Here is a 23,346-nt window from a genome sequence, read left to right on the forward strand (position 1 = left end):
GCAAGAACAGGAATAACTGCCAAACAAAACTTAATGTGTCGGGGCGCCTGTGTGGCTCAGTCACTTAAGCATCTGACTTCGGCTCAGGTCATGATCTCACGGTTTGTGAGTTCAAGCCCCATGTCAGGCTCTGTGCTAACAGCTCAGAGCCTGGAGCCTGCTTCAGATTCTATGTCTCCTCCTCTCTCTGCCCCTCCCATCCTCATGCTCTGTCTCTCAATAATAAAGAAATGTTAAAAAAAACAAACAAATAAAAACTTAACATGTTTATCACAGGCAGGACCTGTATTATAATTAAAGAAAGTTTATTTCAAATATAAAATAATTTGATTAAAAAAATTCACTTGATAGCCATCATGGTTCTAAACACTATTTTAAGGGAAGTTTATGAAGGAGACATCACTTCCTCACAAGCAGCAGAACACAGGACTAAATTTTGTGTGTGGAGAAGTGGACAGCCGGGGGGGTGGGAGGGAGAGAAAGAGAGACAGGAGAACGAGAATGCACCATAAACTCAGGACAAAGAAAACAAAGCAGAGCTACACTTACTTCATTACAGCAATTCCACATGAAACTTTAAAACAAACTATAAACATAAGCAGAACTATCATCTGGCTCATAAACATGCAGTTAATGGTCCTGAATCATGAGTGTGCATGCTCATTATACTTCAAAGTCTTTTTTGGAAATCAGAATGAAGCTTTTAACCATCGAATTATGTGGGCATTTTTTAATTCTATAAAGGGGAAAGTCATCATTGAGAGCTAAGTAAAGCAGGTATTAGATATAAGGAGGAAACAGTAGGAAACATTCTCCCCCTTTTTTCCCCACCAAAAAGAAATCCTCAAAACAGAAGAATTATTTCATTTAAGTGACAATGCTCAAATACTTTGCCATTGGCCTGTGACTAAGGAATGTAGGTAATACTGGAGGTAGAAAAGTTCTTTTATGTTCAAAGAGTGGTCCTATCTCCCAGGCTTTGGAGATCTCTACAACTAGCACCAAGCATCAAGCTCATTCTTATGGCCTTAATATTTCTTCTACAGTGCTCCTACTCTCCTGCTCTATGCTTTTTTGGTACATTCAATAACTCCTTGAACCTTGATATATCAAAATACAATGTTTATTACAAATCTCAGTGCTATTTCAGAACCCTGTGAACTTCAGTATTTTTTATAAAGCTGGCTGGCCAGATATCTCTAGTTCACAAAGGACACTTCTGCTATGAAGAAATCTCCCACTGACAGATGACCTGCTGTGACAGAATAGTACCAGACACATTCTAAAATGGTATCTGTGGTATATTCCTCATTTATCAACCACTTTTCATCTACCAGACTAGTAGGCACAAGGGTAAAGGAATATGAAAAAATTTTTTTTTAATTTTTAACATTTATTTGTTATTAAGAGATAGAGAAAGAGCATGAGCATGGGAGGGGCAGAGAGAGGGGGAGACACAGAATCCGAAGCAGGCTCCAGGCTCTGAGCTGTCAGCACAGAGCCCAACGCAGGGCTCGAACCCACAAACCACAAGATCATGGCCTGAGCCGAAGTCAGATGCTTAACTGACTGAGCCACCCAGGCACGCCAAGGAATATGAAAATTAAGGGAGACATGGCAGGGGGTCAGAATGAGACACAAAGGCCTATAAAATGATTTCTCTGCTTTTAAAGAACTTAGAATATTTTAGAATAAGACTATGTTTTAAACAAAAAGGAATGTCTACAAATTATATAGAAATCTCCAAAAAAGAAATATCAGTATTAATAAACATTTTTAAAAAGCAGGATTTAAATATACAAGGAGGAGTAGTATGTATAGTTCAGGTAAATTACACTTTTATATGGCCTCAGGTACATACTAAAACACTTCCAATATGGCATTCCACCATTTAGTTTTTTATGCCTTTTGTTGTACAAATATCACGACATTGTTTTCAAAGGTCTTATGAATTAAACTCTACAACTTGTTCTCCCCACTTAACTAAAGAAAAAAACCTAAATTAACCACCATCAGAACACGCTGTACAAAATGTTAAAAATTCAACTTTTAGTACAGAGGATTCTTCTGAGTCCAATCCCATGTGTTTGGTCCCAAAGTGTTATCTTTGTTTAGAGTCTGAAAGGCATCAAAAGTCTAACAGCAACAAGAGCAAAGACAGAACTCATGAACAGCTGAGGAAATCAAAGTAGCAGATAATCCTACCAACAAACATCAGGAGACTTCTAGGGCACTTGATATAACCCACAGGTCTCCAAGCTCAGCTGGAAAACCACTTAACTGGTTTATTATCCACAGTCCTTTCCAACTTTAACATTTTTAAATTCTATTTTCTACCTTAATGTATTATATTATTCCATTCATCACCCTTTGAAAACCAATCATTTTTATACTGGCACTAAAAGAGAAATAATTTGTTATATGCTGAATACTTTTTTCACTCTACTTTGTTTTGGTTCACCAAAAATTATTAACAATGTGCTTAAAAAAAAGAGGGGAGGGGGACAGGAAGGAAGAAAAGACAGAACGTTGGTGCATTGTAGCTTCTAGGATGAATGCAGGGTACTCTTCTGGCTCAGTAAACTGCACCCAGATATAACAGCAACACCTATATAGAGCTACAGTACCCAAAGAGTGAAGGTTTTTGGTACAAAGAGCAAAGATGTTAAGGAATCTTCTCCAAGTGTGATATTTCCTTGCTTTCTAGGAGCTTCTCTCATTTCCCACTCATTTTGGTCTATCTCTCACATGAACAGATCCTGAACCCAGGAAGGTCAAGAAGGAATCTGGAGGAAATGAGCATGGGATAGCAGCTTAGGCAAGCTGGTCTAAACTTAAGAGGAAAAGAATTAGTCCATTTCTGTGTTTCATTCAGGTAATCTTTCTGTTCTCTTCAATCACTTTAAAACATCAACAGCCAAAATCTGCATATAGTATTTACAGGAAAAGAGCCAAGCAACTACACACTGCTTTGGGTATAGTTCTTTGTGTGTTATGCAAAAGCAATCTCCTCACAATTCCACATGCCTTCACTCAGCAAGACTGAGGGCTTGGAGCCAACATCATCTATTCAATAACACAAGAAGTACATTTGCCTCAACTCCTCTAGTCACATCTCTCTATCAGATCTGTTGAAATGTCAGTGGCCGTGGTTAATAGTTAATGATTCAGATCTCAGTTATTTTCCTGTTATCACTTTCTATACTGAAGACATGCCAAATAACAGGGTTTAGAAAGAAAATGTATTTGAAAATAAATTACAAGGGTCAGTTAAGAAAATAAGAACAAAAAGGAAATGCATGCTTAGTTTGGTGAATATGATTTTAGTAACTGTATTTAAAAGAGACTTCTTGAATATACTTGAATGTCTTTTACCATTAATTCTCCAAAATACTAAAACTGTAAAAAAAAAAAAAAAAAAAAAAGAAAAAAAACACCTAAACTGTTACTGAAACACATAACAAAATATTTCTCTAATTTTTAACCTGTTGTTAAATATTATCATGAACTTTTGATGTTTTGATATAATTAATATTCAGCTAGAAAAACTCTTAAAATGAGTTTATATTGAAATATTGGAAAAAAAGAAACTAATCTTGATTTTTGCAAAATACATGATACTGCAACTTAAAAAAAAACCCATAACACTGAATTATTTTCCACTTCTCACTTTCTTTACATTCACTAAGAGTCAAGAGATAATGACATACTGGCCACAAGTGTATAATAAAGCACACCATTTATAGAATAAAAAGGCTATTACACAGGGGGAGGGTTAAATGAAGCACATTAGTTGGCCCTCCAATCCATAACATAAATTCTACATTTACAAAAATCCAGCTAATTTTACTCCATAATGACATTTTATGATACGGTAACTTACATTTTATTTTCACAAAACATATTAACATTGCAAAATAAGCATTCATTCAAAAATATTTACTAAGCCACTAGTGTGTGTGTCAGGCACTGTTCTAGGAGCACAGGACAAGGTGGTGAACAACACAAAAAAATCTGCCCTCACAGAACATGAAGACACACCACAAAGTTGCATGACAAGGAGTTTTAAATATTAAAAAGAGGAATTATTTGTTGATTTTAGAAGGCCAAGTGCCGAGTATCTCTTCACTCCCCATATGTAATATTCTACATAAGAACAAAGAATGGAAATCCAGCCCTGGAATCTCTTACCTTAAATCTAAGCAACCACTTAATGCATAAATGGAGCAAATAAAAGAGGTAAGGAAAAAAAGCATTGAAAGGTTAGTTGGAACTTCAGGATGTGAAGAGAAAGGAAAAAAACAAAGAAAAAACAAGTTAAGCATTCAGCATTAAAAAATAATGTTTCAGTAGATCATAGAAAGAGTGGTCAAAGCAGAATGTGTCATGAACAGGAAGGTTTTCTGATGAAATTATATGACATTGCTTTATTCAAAAAACATTATTAAAGATTTCTTCACATTAGTGTCGCCTAAACACTAAAAGTCCAAACAAGAAGGACTACAGAGTCCCAAAAGAGAAATATTTTACTTGAATTAAGTAAGAATTGGAGTGGGAAGGAAATCATGTTTTTATTATGTAAATGGGCAAGCACAAATATTATGCTTTATTCTAAGTGCCTTTTGGAAGTAGATTCCAGCAGTATCCTAAAATTTTCTATTTGCAGTTATTAGCCTTGAAAAAAAATCTCAAAATTATAAAATTTTAAGTATTTTATAAAATTAAATATCAAATTCCAGATAATAATGCTTATATTAAAATTCTAAGAAAAATATTTTTTTTAATTATACTGTATGTTTTCTTTTACCAAGACATACATTAAATTTAGACTTAACTGATTTCTAGCCATACTAGTATAGTGTATTTTTTTAATTTACATTTGCTTATATATAAAGACATAACTGCATAAACTATACAGTTTCACTTATAAGTATATTGTATATATTTATCCAAAGTCACATTTAATAAGTCACTGCCTTTCAAATCAATGATTAAGATGTAAACTTTAAGTTACTTAATACTTAGCTGATGCTCCAAATAGTTTAAGTATAAATACCAATTTCATTGAAATTTATATGCACTTCAGTTTTGATCACGGTATTTTATATATACAGCAGGCACTCTAATACATTTTAAAAGATAGCCCAAACACATAATGGCTACATATTCAAAATGGGTAGAAATATTAATTCATATATTACTTTTGTCTACACTATTCTCAGCCAAATGTTAAGACAGAATTATTTTAGAAAAATTCAAAGTACATGTTTGTTTACATATGTTCTTTCTGAAAACTAATGCCAGAAGCTTGCTGATAAATTCTTGAGGTAAGGTAAATACTTTAATAACATGCTAAGTAATCTTTTAATCAGTCATATTAAGTCATTAAAAGACTACAGAAATTATACCACACTTATGTGCCCAATCTACATGAGGTATTATCATAACTGTTTAAATAAATGCATTTCATTTACAGATGACTGCTTAAAACTTGACAACATAGCACTAAGAAGAAGCAAAAAGGATAAAATAGTTATAGTAGTAAGGAATCTTCAGAACCACAACTGGGCCAAAACTTGGGCCTCCAGAAAAGATAAAAGCTTCATTTTCTAAAGTGTTTCATTATGGACTGCTATTTTTAAAAGGCTGACAAAAATTATACTTACCTTTACTCCATGTCCAATATCATCTAGAATTGTATAGTCAATAGGTTTTCTAATATAACGAACTGGTCGTTCAAGATTGGCTGGAGCAATAATCTTATGTGTCCTTGAAGTGTTTTTATTGGTAGTCAAAATACCAATCTCTCTTCTTGCAACTTTCTCTTTATGAATATCAACGGTCTGAAAAATATAAGTGCAACACGAGAATGTATAGTTCTAATAACCGGAAAGTCAAAATATAGGTGCTCAGTGACTTAACATCATTATTTATATTCTTAACCCCAATTGCTAAATTTTCTCCTTTTTGGACCTACTGGCTTTCTCCATTTCTAGGCTAAAGCAAGGGCTGGCAAATCATGGCTGGCAGACCAAATCTGGCCCACTAAGTTTTTTACCACCTGAAGTTTTTTGTTTTTACAACCCAGGAGTGGTATTTACATGTTTTAATGGTTTTAAAAAGTCTAAAGAAAATTAGTGCCATGACATGTGAAAATTATACAGAATTCAAATTTCAGTTTCTATACATAAAATTTTATTGGACCACTGCCATTCTACTCACTTACATATTTTCATATTACAAAGGCAGAGATGAATGTTGTAACAAAGACTGTATGGCCTGCAAAGCCTAAAATATTTATTAGCTGGGCCTTTACAGAAAAAGTTTGCCAATCCTTGGGTTAAAGCATGCTAATTTTTTCCCAAACCCCATTTATATTTATACTAATACAATGATCAAGAAAGCCCCAGTGGTTAAGTTGGTTACATTTTAAAATAACCTATTAGTGTAATTTCCATTGGTGTTTAAATGCCTTTTCTATTAAAAAAAAAAAAAAAAAAAAAAGGAGAAAAAAAAAGGAGCCTGGGTGGCTCAGTAGGGTGAGCGTCCAACTTCGGCTCAGGTCATGATCTTGCAGTTCGTGAGTTCGAGCCCCACATCAGGCTCTGTGATGACAGCTCAGAACATGGGAGTCTGCTTCAGAATCTGTGACTCCCTCTCTCTCTACCCCTCCCCTGCTCATGCTGTGTCTTCTTTCAATAAATAAATAAACGTTTAAAAAAAAAAGGGGGGGCCTAAAATATAAATACAATGTTAACATTTTTTTACAAAAAAAATTGTTTTTTATGACACAATACTCATAAAATATTTCATTAATTTATTGGGTTTATTAAATGTTCACATAGGATGTGTTTTTTTTACTTTTCCATTTGCTAATAGAGGGTGAATTTCGGTACACAGATAATACTATGTTTCCTATTAATTTAATTAATACTATTTAACAGCATTTTCAAACAGCAGGCTGTAATTTAGTGGCATATGAAGAGCAATTATTTTATATTTTTTAATTTTTTAAAGTGTTTTTATTTATGTTAAAAGAGAGAGAGAGAGAGAGAGAGCTGGGGAGGAGCAGAGAGGGAGGGAGAGAGAGAGAATCCCAAGCAGGCTCCACACTCCCAGCACAGAGCCTGATGCAGGGCTCAAACCCACAAACCACAAGATCATGACCTGAGTGGAAATCAAGAGTTTGTGCTGTCAGTGCAGAGCCTGCTTGGGATTCTTTCTCCCTCTCTCTCTGCCCCTCACTCACTCCCACTGTCTCTGTCTCTCTCAAAATAAATACACAAACTTCAAAAATAAAAAACACTTTCAAAACGTTTTTCAAAAATAAAAAATATCTGTAATAATACAGAGAAGATAACCATATGACAGTATTAAATATCACTTTATGAAATATGAAAGCTGATTATCTATCCTCTTAAACTACCTACGGTATGAAGGAAACTTGAAACAAATTCAAAGCCTCTTATTTCAATGAAAAGACTTAAAAACAATTTTTTTAAATGTTTGTTTATTTTTGAGAGAGACAGAGAGACAGAGCGCAAGCAGGGGAAGGGCAGAGAGAGAGAAAGACATAGATCTGAAGCAGGCTCCAGGCTCTGAGCTGTCAGCACAGAGCCTGACGTGGGGCTCAAACGCACAAACTATGAAATCATAACCTGAACTGAAGTTGGACACTCAACCGAGCCACCCAGGTTGCCCCTCAGCCAAAAGACTAAAAGCCAACAGGATCTGTAAGCTTCACAACTAGTATCTAAATAAAGTATCAAATCAAAGACTGGCCAAGGTAGTAACTTTATCATTTAAGTATTTCTTTTTAAAACAAAAATAATCTTTGAGCTTTTTCTGAGCATGTTAAGTAAAAATGACAAAATCTGCTTTCCTTTTCAACTACTTGGTAGAGCTGTAACAGAAAAAAAGAAATTTGTATATTAGTGACAATGTTGGTATTTACTTATTTTTAACTTCAGAGAAATAAAAATCTCATTTTGAATAATTTTTAATGAGTCACATCCTAAATCATTAAAAATATGGGCTAAGAAGATTTCATATATATTAAGTACACTTCAAAATAAACAAAAACCAAAGAAAATAGGCACATTTTTGTACCTATTTTTTATATAACTGGTCTTAAACACATCAATAAAGGAAAATTTATCAGAGAATGTTATTTTCTTGAGACATTGTTTCCACCCCACTTTTTGTTTTTTTAAGTTTATTTGTTTTGGGGGGTGGGGGGCACCAACACAGAGCCCAATGCCAGACTGAAACTCACAAACTGTGAGATCATGACCTGAGCCGAAATCAAGAGTCAGATGCTTAACCAACTGAGCCCCTCCATGGAGTTTTTAGAAACATAATTATCCTATTCAAAAATGAAGCCATAAGAATGCAAACTCAAGCAATCATAGTAGAATTCTAAGCTTACTGCAAACTGAAACTTCAATTTCAAATTTTCATGCTGGAAATATGAATAAATCTCTACAAAATAAAAATGGGGAAGCAACTTTCCATATCTGCACTAATATATAGTTACATTTTATAGTAAGCACTTTTTTTAATTGTTTGAAAAAATTGAGGCTTTTTTTTTAAAAAAAGCACTCAAAACATTTGATCATACCTGGTGACTGGGGCATTTACATATTACTTCTATGTTCTCTTTATATACACACAAACACACAGCCCAAACCCACAAACCTTTATGCTAAGGATAAAACAAAAACCAGTATAGCAAAGAAAAAGATCTCAGACCTATGAGCCTAAATAAGGGCTAGTTGCTATAAAAGGACATAAAATTGGGCTCTTACATCTTCCTAGGAGAGAAGGCAAAGTACAATGAATTACAAGGAAATATATCCCTTCATGAGGAAGGGACAATTTTCCCAGGACTAAACTCTAAAAGGATTTGGTTGAAGGAATTCTGAAGAGAAAAATGTTGCTTCTTGTATTAATTACCAGTAAAAACTGAATGCATGCTCTAAAACATAATTCTTAACAGGATATATACATGGAAAATCAAAAGAATTTAGTTTCACTATATAATATTCTAGTTGTCTATTTTAAAAGAATACCTACATCTGGGAAAAACTAGAGCAGGGCTTCTCAACAGAGACACTATTGAGACTTGGGGCCAGATCATTCTTTGTTGTGGGAAGCTGTCCTGAGTATTGTACAATGTGAAGAAGCATCCCAGAAGATACCAAGAGCACCCCAAGTTGTGACAACCAAAAATGTCTGCAGTGCCAAATGTCTCTGCAGGGGTAAAACTACCTGGATTGAGAACCAATGATCTAGAGGAGAGACTAATTCACTTATCCTTACATTATGCACTCTCAAATATCAATTGTTTCCAGACTTGTTACAAGAGTTGACTTAAGATTAATGTCTCTAGCGACTGGATAAGTATAGATATTTGGTGTCGTTAACTTTTTAAAAACATATACAGTAATAAAAGTAATATATGGTTAAGAAAATCAAAGAGCATAAGTTGTATTCTTCCCATCGTACTACCACACTAGGTTGAACTGTAGGAGTTCTTGTGAATCAAATATATCTTCAGAAAATAGATAGCTATGATTTTATTTGGAATCTGAATAATAACAGAGAACAATAAATCTACTCCATAAGGAAGGAGAAGAAAGTTTGGTCTATAACATTCTGAAATTTTCAGCAATCACCTACTTCAAATTTTTCAAAGGTTTCTCTTGGGGAAAATCACATTCAAATTAGATGGAGTAACAGAATGAACACTCCTCTATATACCTAAAATCCAGCTTCAACATTCATCAACTCACAGCCAATTATTAGTTTTAAAATAATTTTTTTAAAGCTCTTATATTTTTTTATTAAAAATATGGCTACTCTGTTTTTCCTAAGTCAAATTCATAGCCTTCAGTAATCATCATTGCCTTGCCTTTTCATATTCTTTGAAATTACAAAACTAAAATGCGTTAAAGTTAAATTTTGGAAGTACAAGTTCAATATTGATATTTAGGAAGAATTTTAATAGAAAAAAAAGTATTTCAAATTTATCCTGTCACTTCTAGAGTTGTTGGTTACATGATAATAAATTTAGTCTTATTTAGTAGAGGTCTCAATAATAGCATTTACCTGTGGCAAGTAAAAAATGTGTTTAGCAAAGATGACCAAAACTAATGCAAGTAACTTCTAATAAATACTACTATTGTTTGTTACCTGTTAACCAAAAAATACACCAAATAATGTCACTGCAACTGTGTGGTCTATTCCTATTAACAGATCCTTATTAATTTCTCTATTGTTTCTCTATTTGTTTCTCTCTCTTGGCTATTGCCAAGTCTGGTCTCACATGCTGTGGGCTTCCCCCATGACACTTTAGCCAAGTAGTGCCAAACCCAAGCTCTCTAGGATACCTCTTATCACCCTCAGGTAACCATAATGGCTCCCAACTCCCTTGCAAGCCTGAGACCCACTCCTACATCTCCTTCATGGATCCAAACACATGCTCAGGCCACAACAGATACCAGGCAGGTACTGTATAAAGTACTTTGTTTTAGGATTACCCATGCATCGTTGTGGCCCATTAACACAGATAATCAAAAGGTGACTGTACTGGACAGTACTACTTCAGCTGATCATCAGCGTGAGAAAACATCTGCAAATAGCTATGGTGGAATAACTCAACTAAGTTGGGTGTTTTCAAGTATGTCTCAATTTTTTAATTATAAGTTAATGTTTCAAATAAGCATTTAATTATTTAAATGACAAATAGGCTTTAAATTATTCATCTTTCATAAAACAAATTAGTTATTACTAAATGGCAATTTTCACTTATTCATTTTTTATAAAACGATATAAACTATACGTAAGAATTTAAAAACTGTATAAACCCTATCTTCTATGAATAATTACATATTGATAACCTTTCAAAGGATCTCCTTAATTTAAAATTGAATTTTTAAACAAGGCTATAAAGTTTGTTCTTAAGTAGGCTTCATGCCCAGCACGGAGCCCAGTGTGGGACCTGAACTCACAACCTTGAGATCAAGGCCTGAGCTGAGATCGAGTCGGACGCTTAACTGAAAGAGCACACAGACACCCCAAGGCTACAAAGTTTTTTAAACAAAAAATTACCTGGGACTCCTGGGTGGCTCAGTTGGTTAAATGTCCAGCTCTTGATTTCAACTCAGGTCATGATCTCACAGTTCATGAGTTCAAACTCCCAGTTGGGCTGTGTGCTGACAGGACAGAGCCTGCATGGGATTCTCTCTCTCCCTCTCTCTCTCTGCCCCTCCCCTGCTCACACATGCACACTCTCTCTCTTTCTCTCAAAATAAATAAATAAATTTTTAAAAATTACCTTACATGGTAAGTTCCTCAGGGGTTAGAACTTCCACCGCCTTTTAGTATCTAGCCCTTGAGAAGAATTACTTCCCTTCTTATAGCATTTAATAATCATTCCTTCCTATTTCCTTTACTCTCTGCTAACTACTTCAACAGCTGGCCAAATAAATTCTAGTCAGCTCTTAGAGTGGGAAGAACACTACTCTTTAAGTTCTTTTTTTTTTTTTTTTAATTTTTTTTTTTTTAACGTTTATTTATTTTTGAGACAGAGACAGACAGAGCATGAATGGGGGAGGGTCAGAGAGAGAGGGAGACACAGAATCTGAAACAGGCTCCAGGCTCTGAGCCGTCAGCACAGAGCCCGACGTGGGGCTCGAACTCACGGACCGCGAGATCATGACCTGAGCTGAAGTCGGCCGCTCAACTGACTGAGCCACCCAGGCGCCCCCTCTTTAAGTTCTTTATGTTGCCTTTGAACCCCCTGATCTTCTTCTAAGCCATAATGAGGGGGCACTTGGGTGGCTGAGTCGGTTAAGTGTCCACCTCTTGATTTCAGCTCAGGTCACGACCTCATGGTTCGTGGGATAGAATTCCAAGTCCGGCTCTGCATTGACAGCGTGTGGTCTGCTTGGGATTCGTAGCCTCTCTCACTCTGCCCCTCCCCCACCTCACACTCACACCACACACTCTGTCTCAAAATAAATACACTTTAAGCCATGATGAACTGAATGTAGACAGTATTGACTCTTTAGGTTAAGTTGAGAAAAGCAACAGTCCTGGCTTGGAAAATTTTTAGTTTATAAGCTTATAAGAATTTTAGTTTGGGGGACCTGGGTGGCTCAGTCCATTAAGCATCCAACTCTTGGTTTCCGCTCAGGTCATCTCACGGTTTGTGAGTTTGGCCCCATGTCAGGCTCTGTGCTGGCAGTGAGAAGCCTGCTTGAGATTCTCTCTCTCCCCCTCTCTCTCTGCCCCTCCCCTGCTCACACTGTCTCTGTCTCTCTCAAAAAGAAATAAGTAAACTTAAAAAATATATTTAAAAAAAAGAATTTTAGTTTGAATAATGTTCTCATAAACCTTTTTTTTTTAACTAACCAGAAATGGACACAAAGTCAAGGACATAGTAAATAGCATTCATCCTTACACATAATGCTATACTGACTTAAAAGTAGCTATGTATGTTTATACAAGTAATTCAGTAAAATTAAATGTTTGTTCTGATAACTATATATTTTTGAAAAATATTTAATGTTAATTTAACTCCTACTCTCAGTTTTAAAATTAAAAATTTGTTAGCTTTTTAAATAATATGCTTCCAAAGAAATAAGATAACAGCAACAAAGCTAGAGATAGGATTTCTTTAAAATTGCCACCCTTGGGAGGCGCCTGAGTGGCTTAGTCGGCTAAGCATCCGACTTCGGCTCAGATCATGATCTCATAGTTTGTGGGTTCGAGCCCAACATCGGGCTCTGTGCTGACAGTTCAGAGCCTGGAGTCTGCTTCAGATTCTGTGTCTCCCTCTCTCTCTGCTCCTCCCCCACTCATACTCTGCCTCTATCTGTCCCTCAAAAATAAATGTTTAAAAAAAATTTTTTTAATTGCCATCCTTGGGGCACCTGGCTGGCTGAGTCAGTGGAACATGTGACTCTTGACCTCAGGGTTGTGAGTTTGAGCCCCACAATGGGTGTAGAGATTACTTAAAAATAAATTTTTTAAAAATATTTATTTCTGAGAGAGCACAAGTTGGGGAGGGGCAGAGAGAGGGGGCAGAGGATCTAAAGTGGGCTCTGTGTTGACAGGCTGACGATAGCAAGCCAATGTGGGGCTCAAACTCATAAAATGTGAGATAATGACCTGAGCTGAAGTCAGACGCTCAACTGACTGAGCCACCCAGATGCCCTAAAAATAAAATCTTTAAAAAATAAATAAAAAATAAAAACTAAATTGCCACCCTTAAACTACCTAAGTAATCTACATCAAGAAGCTATCCTAATACTTCTTATGGATATGGTGAGTGTGGTGTAAATTAGTGCACTACTTCATACTATGTTTAGTACAAAAAAGTCTGATACTAAATATTTGTAATCAATTCTATTTTGTTTTTTAAAACCTCTGCCATTCAGTTGGCTAAGTCAATGGAATTCCCATCTTCAGATTCTAATTCAGAATAATTTAGAAACTAGTTTAGTTATATCAGAGTGATGGAGGGTTGAGGCAGCGGGGCACAGACTGAGGTGAATAGCAGAGCCAGCAGAATAGAAAGAAAAAAAGCAAATATAAATCAAGTTCATTTGTAGGAACCTCAAAAGAATAAAGAATTCCAAATGGAAAATAGCTCAGATATCATCTAATCAGTCTTATCATTTTACAGATGAGAAAACTGAAGTTCAAGTCAAATGTCACACAAGTCAGCAGAAGAATCAAAGTAAAACTTAGATCCCTGACCCTCCCCACTCCCAAACATATGGAGAAAAGAGGTAGAGCACTAGGCGGCTGAAAAGTGATAAGGTTCCTACCCATGACACAGAAAAAAGATACTGATGAGGAAAGAAATCAAATACATCAGAGATCTAGTATCTCCTAGTCCTGAACCACTCTACCAGACAACTCCTACAAAACAACTCTTAATACCTACTAGCATTCCAATAAATATGTGATCTGGTCTTTGACCTGACTGAACCTCCATTTCTTTCCTTCTTCAATCCAATCTTCTCTCCAAATTCTCTAAACCTAATACTTTTGCTCAAAATGCCAAAAAAAAAAAAAAAAGAAAAAAAAGAAAGAAAGATAGAAAGACAAAAGAAAAGAGAAAAGAAAAGAAAAGAAAAGAAAAGAAAAGAAAAGAAAAGAAAAAAGAAAAGAAAAGAAAAGAAAAACGGAAAGAAATGGAAAGGAAAGGAAAGGAAAGGAAAGGAAAGGAAAGGAAAGGAAAGGAAAGGAAAATCTAATCTCAAGATATCATAAGAACGTTCTGGCTCCCTCTAAAAACATAGTAATATTCTTAATATAGCATAATAATAATAATAATAATAATAATAAATATAAATATAATTACCAAACATTAGAAAATAACAGTATTTAAGAACAAGGGGTTGCAAAAACTACAGCCTACATGCTAAATCTGGCCTGCAGACTGCTTTTATATGACCTACAAGTTAGAATAGCTTTTTACATTTTTAAATAGTTGTTTAAATACACACGCACACAGAGAATAACATGAAACTGATACTACATATGTGGCCCACAAAGCCTAAAATATTGACTAGCTGGTCCTTCACAGAAAAGGTTTGCCAATCCTTGTATTTAGAGTATTTACTAAGTATTTGCTTTGTAAACAGAAAATGTTTTCTCATACTATAATCTTTCAGTCTAAAGAGTATCAAATAACTCTGATGTTCAACTGACTTTTCTTTTTTAATGTTTATTTATTTAATTTATTTTTGAGAGAGAGAGGGTGAGAGAGAGAGAGGAAGAGAAACCAGGAGACAGAGAATCCAAAGCAGGCTCTGCACTGACAGTACAGAGCCTGCTTCGGGGCTCAAACTCACAAACTACAAGATCATGACCTGAGGTGAAATCAAAAGTTGGACACTCAACTAACCGAGCCACAGAGGTGCCCTCAATTGACTTTTAAAACAAAGGACTCTACCTGTGCATTAAGTATAACTGAAAATTATTTCAACCCTTAAGGCAAATATTAAAAAATATATAATTTTTAAAATTTACTTATTTCTTAGCTATAACCTCCATCAGCCCATTTCTCCTATTCAACCTCTCACCCAGCATACTCTTTTGTATAGACTTAACAGGTATTATACAACTGCAGATCCCTCACCCTTCCAGGGATTGTTCAACTTCAAATGAAGAAGAGTCAACATATTCTTGACAGCTCTGACTCAGGCCCCTGTTATTTCCCTTTTTTTTTTTTTTTTTTTAAGTTTACATATATTTGAGAGAAAGTGAGACAGACAGACAGACAGAACCAGTGGGGGAGGCGGGTGCAGACAGGATCCAAAGCAGGCTCTAGGCTCTGTGCTAATACCAGAGAGCCCGATGTGGGGCTCGAACTCATGAACCATGAGATCATGACCTGAGCCGAAGTCTGATGCTTAACCGACTGAGCCACCAAGGTGCCCCTGGCCCCTGTTATTTCTGACCTACTAATCTCTATCCATTCATCTCTCCCATTTTTCACTTACTCCATTAAAATGGCTTTAAAAGACAGCACTAATTAGACTATTAATTATATGTAGATTTATGTGACACTCAAAAATAAAATGTTCTCATTAACTGAATTCATACATATAATTACAACTTAGAGTAGACTTATTCACCTTCCTCCTTAAGACTGCTACCTTTCTCAGGTGCCTGGGTGGCTCAGTCAGTTGGGCAGCTGACTTCGGCTCAGGTCATGATCTCACCGTTCATGGGTTCGAGCCCCACATTGGGCTCTGTGCTGACAGCTCAGAGCCTGGAGCCTGCTTCAGATTCTGTGTCTCCCTCTCGCTCTGCCCCTCTCCATCTCATTTTCTCTCTCTCTCTCTCAAAAAATAAAAATTTTTTAAAAATTAAGGGGCGCCTGGGTGGCGCAGTCGGTTAAGCGTCCGACTTCAGCCAGGTCACGATCTCGCGGTCTGTGAGTTCGAGCCCCGCGTCAGGCTCTGGGCTGATGGCTCGGAGCCTGGAGCCTGTTTCAGATTCTGTGTCTCCCTCTCTCTCTGCCCCTCCCCCGTTCATGCTCTGTCTCTCTCTGTCCCAAAAATAAATAAAAAACGTTGAAAAAAAAAATTTAAAAAAAAAAAAAAAAAAAAAAAAAAAAAAAAAATTAAAAAAAAACTGCTACCCTTCTCTACCAAAGTAGTACAGAATTCTAATCAAAAAACAGATGATTATCAGGGCACCTGGTTGGTTCAGTCAGTAAAGCATCTGACTCTTGATCTCAGAGGCATAAGTTTGAGCCCCACGTTGGGTATAGAGATTACTTTTAAAAAACAGATGATTATCTTTCATTATTATTTGCTTATTATCATCATCTATCTTCACAATCTCTTCTACTTTCACAAACTAATAACAAATTGTTCATCCTTTTTAGAAACTCTATTAATGTCTCTTCTGCATTTGAACTTTTCTTCTCATAGTCTTTTTTGGTCCTTTGCTAAGACTTCAAATATGCAGAAATTCTAAAACTCTTAATTGTAAACCCCAAAATTCTCTATCAGATTAGTAATTTGTCAATATCCCTCCTTTTACAGAAAACCAAGTTCATCTATTTCATTATTATTATTTCTTCTAAGGGGTCACTTCCAAATAAAATTTACTTCTCGTTAAAACTCACCAATTCTTGGGGGGTTTGGGGGAGGGTTTGTTTTTTACTTTAAGAGATACAGCAATATAGCAAGCAGTAAATTATACAATGTCTACAGAATTTCATATGGGATGTAAAGAAAACCTTACAGTGGCAAATACATTTTTAAGATTAAATAGTATTAAATAACAAGAAGTCCCTCTAAATCAGTTTGGTGAACTTTCAAATAGCAAATATAAGTGAGTCTTCTCATATCTGGACTCTCTTTAATTACACAAATTAAGCTTCAGACTTTGAAAATTTGTTGGATTAGTCAATTTCAGAAGCATCCTGAACTCTGCTACTCAGTAACAAGACAGCTGAACTAGAAAAGCTCCAAAGATCTCATCAAAGAGAAGCAGGCAGATCAAAACCTTTATCTTTTTAATGTTTTTTAAAATTCATTTTGCAATTACAAATTGGCTTTTCACTGCAGTATTATTTAAATGGCCCCAAATACAGAAATGGTTACGAAAGCTGTGACATACACATGCAATATTATACAGCCATTGAAAATGTTTATGAAGAACTTGTAACATCATGGGAAGATATCTGTTGTCATAGTAAGTTAAAAGACCAAAATCCAAAATTCTATACATAATATAATCACAGCTACGTTTTTAAAACTATTTATAGGAAAAATGGAATAAAGTATTAAAAGTAAAAAGTTTAAACAGTGGTGAAAGGGTTTGTTTTTCCATTTTTTTATTTTTCTATATATTAAGGGAATGGCTTTTACAATGGAAAAAAGTATAACATTAAACTTTTTTAAGTTTTATATAAAGATAATTTTATAAGTTCACTTAAATTAATATTTTCTTTATTGAGATATGGTACCATCCTGATTAAACAAAAGTCCTACCAACAGAAAAAAAAATGTAAAGAAGTGATTAGGCTATCACATTAATTTTTTTTTTTAAGATAAAGAAATGTGGAATTCAGTACAAGTTGGAAGAAACCAGAGAAATTTTCACTCAAAGATGATTATTTTAACATGACTACTGAATTTTAATAAAAGTATTAAAATCTGCTTCCCTGTCAAATTCATAGAGAATCGCTCCACAAAAAGAATCAAAAACAACCTGATATTGAATTTGTATTTTGCAAATCATACATGTGAGTTAACTCACATGATAAAGCCTGCCAGCATTATACAGATTGCTTGTGTTTATAGTGTTCCTCATAGGCAAAATAGAAAAGCAGTGTGGTCTCACTTGTGAAATATGATTGATTGAAGATTCCATCCTTCGTAGCTGGGATGCTTGGATATCCAGCATCTGCAGGACATTGTTGGCCAAGGTATTTATCAGATACGCAACACTTGCTAAGGACTGGGTGGTGTATGCTTTGGTTTCTTCTAGAGCTCGCTGCTTATCTGCTGACTAAAGGGGGAAAAAACAATCATCAATTTAAAGATAACTCATTCTATCAATCTACTCTACAAAAATGCTCATAAAATCCATTGTTTCTGAATCTACACACACTAGTTAAAAATGTTCTGAACGTTAATTATCAGTATCATGTAAACCCAACAACTGTTGGCTGAGTTAATATTTTCATGTTGAATAGATACATCTTTGTATAGATGCATAAAATCCTATAGCCATTATTTTAAAAATGAGATCCACTGGATTTTTAAAAAAAATTTTTTAATGTTTATTTATTTTTGAGAGAGACAGAGCATGAGCAAGGAAGGGGCAGAGAGAGAGGGAGACACAGAATCTGAAGCAGACTCCAGGCTTCCAGCTGTCAGCACAGAGCCTGACTCAGGACTCGAACTCATGAACCATGAAATCATGACCTGAGCCGAAGTTAGATGCTCAACTGACTGAGCCCCCAGGCGCCCCCTATCCACTGGATATTTTGAGCAATGGCAGCAAGTACATAGCTTCTCAAGATCACTGTCTGGAAAAGTAGCACTAATGTGAATGTATAAATTCTAGCATCCATTTCTCTAGTTTTCTGAATTTGTTCTTTCCTTCCATTCTAAATGTGAAATGTGGGTATAATGTAATGTCTCATTAAAGTAATAATAATGATAAAACAATTATAATGATAAGTAAAAATGACACTGTAAATAAAAATAGGTAATAATTGCGGCAAATAATGAAAAATTAAAATTAATTAAATCTTTCTTCTCAATCACTTTAAGTGCTATAACTCTATGGGACATAAATTGCCAAGTATCAAACTCTGGTTGAAGAACAGAGTACACAGTAAAAAGTGGTTAAATCATTATTTCCAAGGTCACAAGGCAAAACAATGGTAAAGATACATATGCTATGTTGCTAAATGCTAGATACCATCTTCTATAGAAAACTTTGGTTTAGGGTGCCTGGGTGGCTCAGTTGGTTAAAGTGTCCGACTTCAGCTCAGCTCATGATCTCACGGTTCATGAGTTCCAGCGCCACCCTAGGCTCTATGCTGACAACGTGGAGCATGGAGCCTGCTTCAGAATCTGTGACTCCCTCTCTCTGTCCCTCACCCACTCACACTCTGTCTCTCTCTCTATCTATCTCTCAAAAAATAAATAAACGTTAAAAAAATTTTTAACATAAAAAAAGAAAAGAGACTGTAGTTCAGTAGAAAGTACATGAGCCTCTGAACAAGAAACCTTTTATTTTCATGTCATCTCTACTATTTACTTTACAAGGTATCAACTTGGACAAGATTAACAGTTTCTCAATTTCCTCAATTAGAAAGCAAAAGAGATAAACCTCTATATCAACCATTCTAAGTAGTGTGAATACCAAATTAAGATAATGAATGTAAAACCACTTTCTAAAACTACAAATCATGATATGCTGTCATTATCTCTTTGAGTGTTCATTAGCTATTCAAAGTTCACTACATTCCACTCTCCCCTCTTTCCTACACAGTACAGGAGTCAAAATTAACAACCCTAGATATGTTTTTCCAGGGAGAGCAAAATTCTTTTGAAGAAGGAGCAGTCAACAAAATAATCAAATTATACTCAGTTTATCTTGCAAAGAGTTAAAGATAACTATATTAGCTTTTTTTTCTCTTTTCTATCTTAATCCTTAGTAATCTTTTTTTAATTTTATTTTTTATTTTTTAAAATTTACATCCAAATTAGTTAGCATATAGTGCAACAATGATTTCAGGAGTAGATTCCTTAGTGCCCCTTACCCATTTAGCCCATCCCCCCCTCCCACAACCCCTCTAGCAACCCTCAGTTTGTTCTCCATATTTATGAGTCTCTTCTGTTTTGTCCCCCTCCCTGTTTTTATATTATTTTTGTTTCCCTTCCCTTATGTTCATCTGTTTTGTCTCTTAAAGTCCTCATATGAGTGAAAAAAAACATGGAACGCTTCATGAATTTGCATGTCATCCTTGCACAGGAGCCACGCTAATCTTCTCTGTATCGTTCCAAATTTAGTATATGTGCTGAAGAGAGCACAGTAATCTCACTCTTATCAATACTTGAATTAACAACAGAGTTGAAACCAAATCTGGTAGAAGATAAATACTTAAAAAAAAACCCCACCATACAGACTTCTAGATTCTGATTATACATGTAAGGAGCCTGAAAGACACTATTCCATCCTAACAAATAAAAAGCTCAACACAATGACAACAATCAACAACTTTTCTTGAATTCACAGTAAAAGCAGCAAGTCATTAACACTTTTCAGAAATTACTCTAAATCAGAGTATTAACTCTAGAGAATAATTCAAAATTAAAACACTTAGAAAATTTATTTGATAGTATGCCTCAAAGGATCAAGGGGATGGATATCTGGACAAACAAATATTTTCAATGTACCCTTTTTTATATTGGATAGTATTTGAGATTTTTTGAAGAGCAAATATTATCATTTCATGCTCTGCCTTTGTTCCTAGTGAATATATGAAATCATGTAGCTGAGTGATCATCAAAGATATGAGACCCTTTTATATTAGGTAGGCTTTGTGTATATCTACTTTTCCACAGAAGACTGAAGACCCTGTAATGTAAAATATTATGAGAGATGCTTTTTGTGGCTGATATAACATTGATGTAAACCAACATGAAGTATGTATTTAGGGCATCATTCTTCTACATTAAAGTAAGGCAAAGGAACACTGTGAATTTTATAAATAAATTGCCATACCAATTGCTTTTTAAGGAAAAAAAGTTGGGAGTCCTTTAAAATCCTGATGTATCCTCATAATAGTGAAGTCATGAATATATAGAAGTCAGGAATATCAGCTGATGTGATTGAAATGAAAGAATATTCACATACATCAGAGAAAAGTATAGCTTACTTTTCTACAAGGGCATACATTTATTGTACATTCATGTTTACTAAATAATTGGCCTCAGTCTTGAAAACCAAAGAACGCACAACTCTCAGATGATTGTATCAGAAGAACAAAAATGCTTTTATTTTTTTTAACATTTATTTATTTTTGAGAGAGACTGAGTGTGAGTGGGGGAGGGGGAGGGGGGGGAGAGAGAGAGAGAGAGAGAGAGAGAGAGAGAGAGAGAGAGAGAGAATCCGAAGCAGGCTCCAGGCTCTGAGCTGTCAGAGCCCAAAGTGGGGCTCAAACCCACTAACCGTGAGATCATGACCTGCACGGAAGTCAGACACTTAACTGACTGGGCCACCCAGGCATCCCCAAAAATGTTTCTTGATTGTTTGTAATCTATTTTTTCACCAAGGAGCACACAGTGGTGTGCTTTATTTAAGTGCTTTATTTAGACCAAGTATGAACTTTATATATTTAATAAAACTAAATGGTTTCTAATGTATTAAAAGAAAAAAGTTATTCCTGAAACCCTTTAGAAGGAAAGGGCATAGATGACATGATCACCTATATAGAAATCCCAAAGAATTGACCAAAAAAATTCTTGGAACTTAATAAAAAGATTACATCAAGGTTGCAGGATACAAGGTTAACATAAAAAAGTCAACAGCTTTCCAGCAATGAATACAGTAGCAATGAACAAGTGGAATTTGATATTAAAAACAATATCACTTACATTAATAACCAAAAATATAAAATACTTAAGTACAGATCTAACAGAATATGTCTGAGATCTATATAAGGAACATGGCAAAACTCCAACAAACAAAATCAAAGAACTGAATAAATGGATAGGAAGACTCAATACTGTCAAGATGCCCATTCTTCCCAATCTGAAATATAGAGTCAATGCAACCCCAACCAAAATACCAGCATATTATTTTGTGTACATCAACAAACTGATTCTAAAATGTAAAGGCAAAAGACACAGAATAGCCAATACAGTATTGAAGGAGAACAACAAAGTGGGAAGACTAACACTACTCAACTTCAAGATTCACTCTACCGCTATAGTAATCAAGACAGATATACTAATCAAGTGTGGTACTGGTTAAAAATGGACAAAAAAGTTCCATGGAACAAAACAGCCTAGAAATAGAACCACATAAAAACAGTTAACTATCTTTAACAAAGGAACAAAGGCAATACAATGGAGGAAAGACTGTCTTTTCAACAAATGGTCTGAAACAACTGGACATTTAAATAAAACACACACACACACACACACACACACACACACACAGCTTACACTCCTCACAAAAATTAACTCAAAATGGATGATAGACCTAAAAGTAAACTGCAAAACTATGCAACTCCTGGAAGATAACACAGGAGAAAATCCGGGTGACCTTGGGTATGTCAATGACTCTTAAATACAAAATCAAAGGCAAGATCCATGAAATAAATAACGGATAAATTAGATTTCATTGAAATTAAAAACTTCTGCTCTACACAAGACAATGTCAAGAGAAATGAGAAGACAAACCGCAGACTGGAAGAAAATATCTACAGAAGACACAACCGATAAAGGACTGTTACTCAAAATAAAAACAACTCTTCAAAGTCAACAATAGGGGAAAAAAAATCAATTAAAATAGGGACCAAAGACCTTCACACACACCTCATCACAGAAGACACACAGATGGCAATAAGCCCATGATAAGATGCTCCACATCATACGCCATCAGGGAAATGTAAATTAAAACAACAACAAGATACCATTACACCTTATCAGAATGTCTGAAGTACAGGACACTGATAACACCAAATACTGACGAGGCTGTGGAACAACAGGAATTCTCATTCACTGCTGGTGGGAATGCAAAATGGTACAGCCACTTTGGAAGACAGGTTGTTGGTTTCCTACAAAACTAAACATACTCTAACCAGATGATCTAGTAATCCAGCTTCTTGGTATTTACCCAAAGGAGATGGAAACTTATGTGTACACAAAAACGCATACAGAAATGTTTATAGTAGTTTTATTCATAATTGCCAAACTTAGAAGCAATCAAGATGTGGTACATCATACCACACTAAAAAGAAATGAGTTAGCAAGCACTGAAAAGACATGGAGTAACCTTAAATGCTTATTACTAAATGAAAAAAGATGAATCTGAAAAGGCTACATGTTGTATGATTCCAACAATAAGACATTCTGAAAAAGGTAAGACTCTGACCATGAAGGCAGTAAAAACAACAGTGGTTTGCCAAGGGTTGGTCAGAGAAGGGATGAATAGGTGGAACACAGGGGATTTTTAGGGCAGTGAAAATACTCTGTATGATACCATAAGGGATACATGTCATTACACATTTGTCAAAACCCACAGAATGCAAAACACCAAGAGTGAACTCTAAAGTGAAACTGT

The 23,346-nt window shown here is 35.2% G+C and overlaps 2 protein-coding genes and 1 non-coding gene across 52 annotated transcripts in view; 1 reads left to right on the plus strand and 2 right to left on the minus strand.

Moving 5' to 3' along the window:
- The window catches only part of RAPH1 (Ras association (RalGDS/AF-6) and pleckstrin homology domains 1), a 155,401-nt gene extending 152,576 nt beyond the window's left edge, over nt 1-2,825 (plus strand). Inside the window, exon 16 of the mRNA XM_078450970.2 lies at nt 2,757-2,825. Coding sequence (XP_078307096.1) covers nt 2,757-2,810 — 54 coding nt within the window. The 3' untranslated portion in view covers nt 2,811-2,825. The remainder of the gene's footprint in view (nt 1-2,756) is intronic.
- ABI2 (abl interactor 2) overlaps nt 1-23,346 on the minus strand; it is a 123,102-nt gene that overhangs the window by 46,772 nt on the left and 52,984 nt on the right. For 27 of the 50 annotated variants that reach the window (XM_060623078.3, XM_060623076.3, XM_060623077.3 and 24 more), the window contains exons 2-3: nt 17,881-18,048; nt 5,667-5,843 (exon numbers count right to left, since the gene is read on the minus strand). In XM_060623078.3, coding sequence (XP_060479061.1) covers nt 5,667-5,843; nt 17,881-18,048 — 345 coding nt within the window. Of the gene's footprint in view, nt 1-4,191; nt 4,210-5,666; nt 5,844-17,880; nt 18,049-23,346 lie in introns of all 50 variants that reach the window. The other 23 variants (XM_060623074.3, XM_060623033.3, XM_060623073.3 and 20 more) reach the window with 1 other exon arrangement.
- LOC132673959 (U6 spliceosomal RNA) lies at nt 19,984-20,087 on the minus strand. The gene has a single exon (XR_009608292.1). It is a non-coding gene; the product is annotated as a U6 spliceosomal RNA (small nuclear RNA).

This window comes from Panthera onca, chromosome C1, assembly GCF_046562875.1.
Source record: "Panthera onca isolate mPanOnc1 chromosome C1, mPanOnc1 haplotype 2, whole genome shotgun sequence".
NCBI classification, from domain to species: Eukaryota; Metazoa; Chordata; class Mammalia; order Carnivora; family Felidae; genus Panthera; species Panthera onca.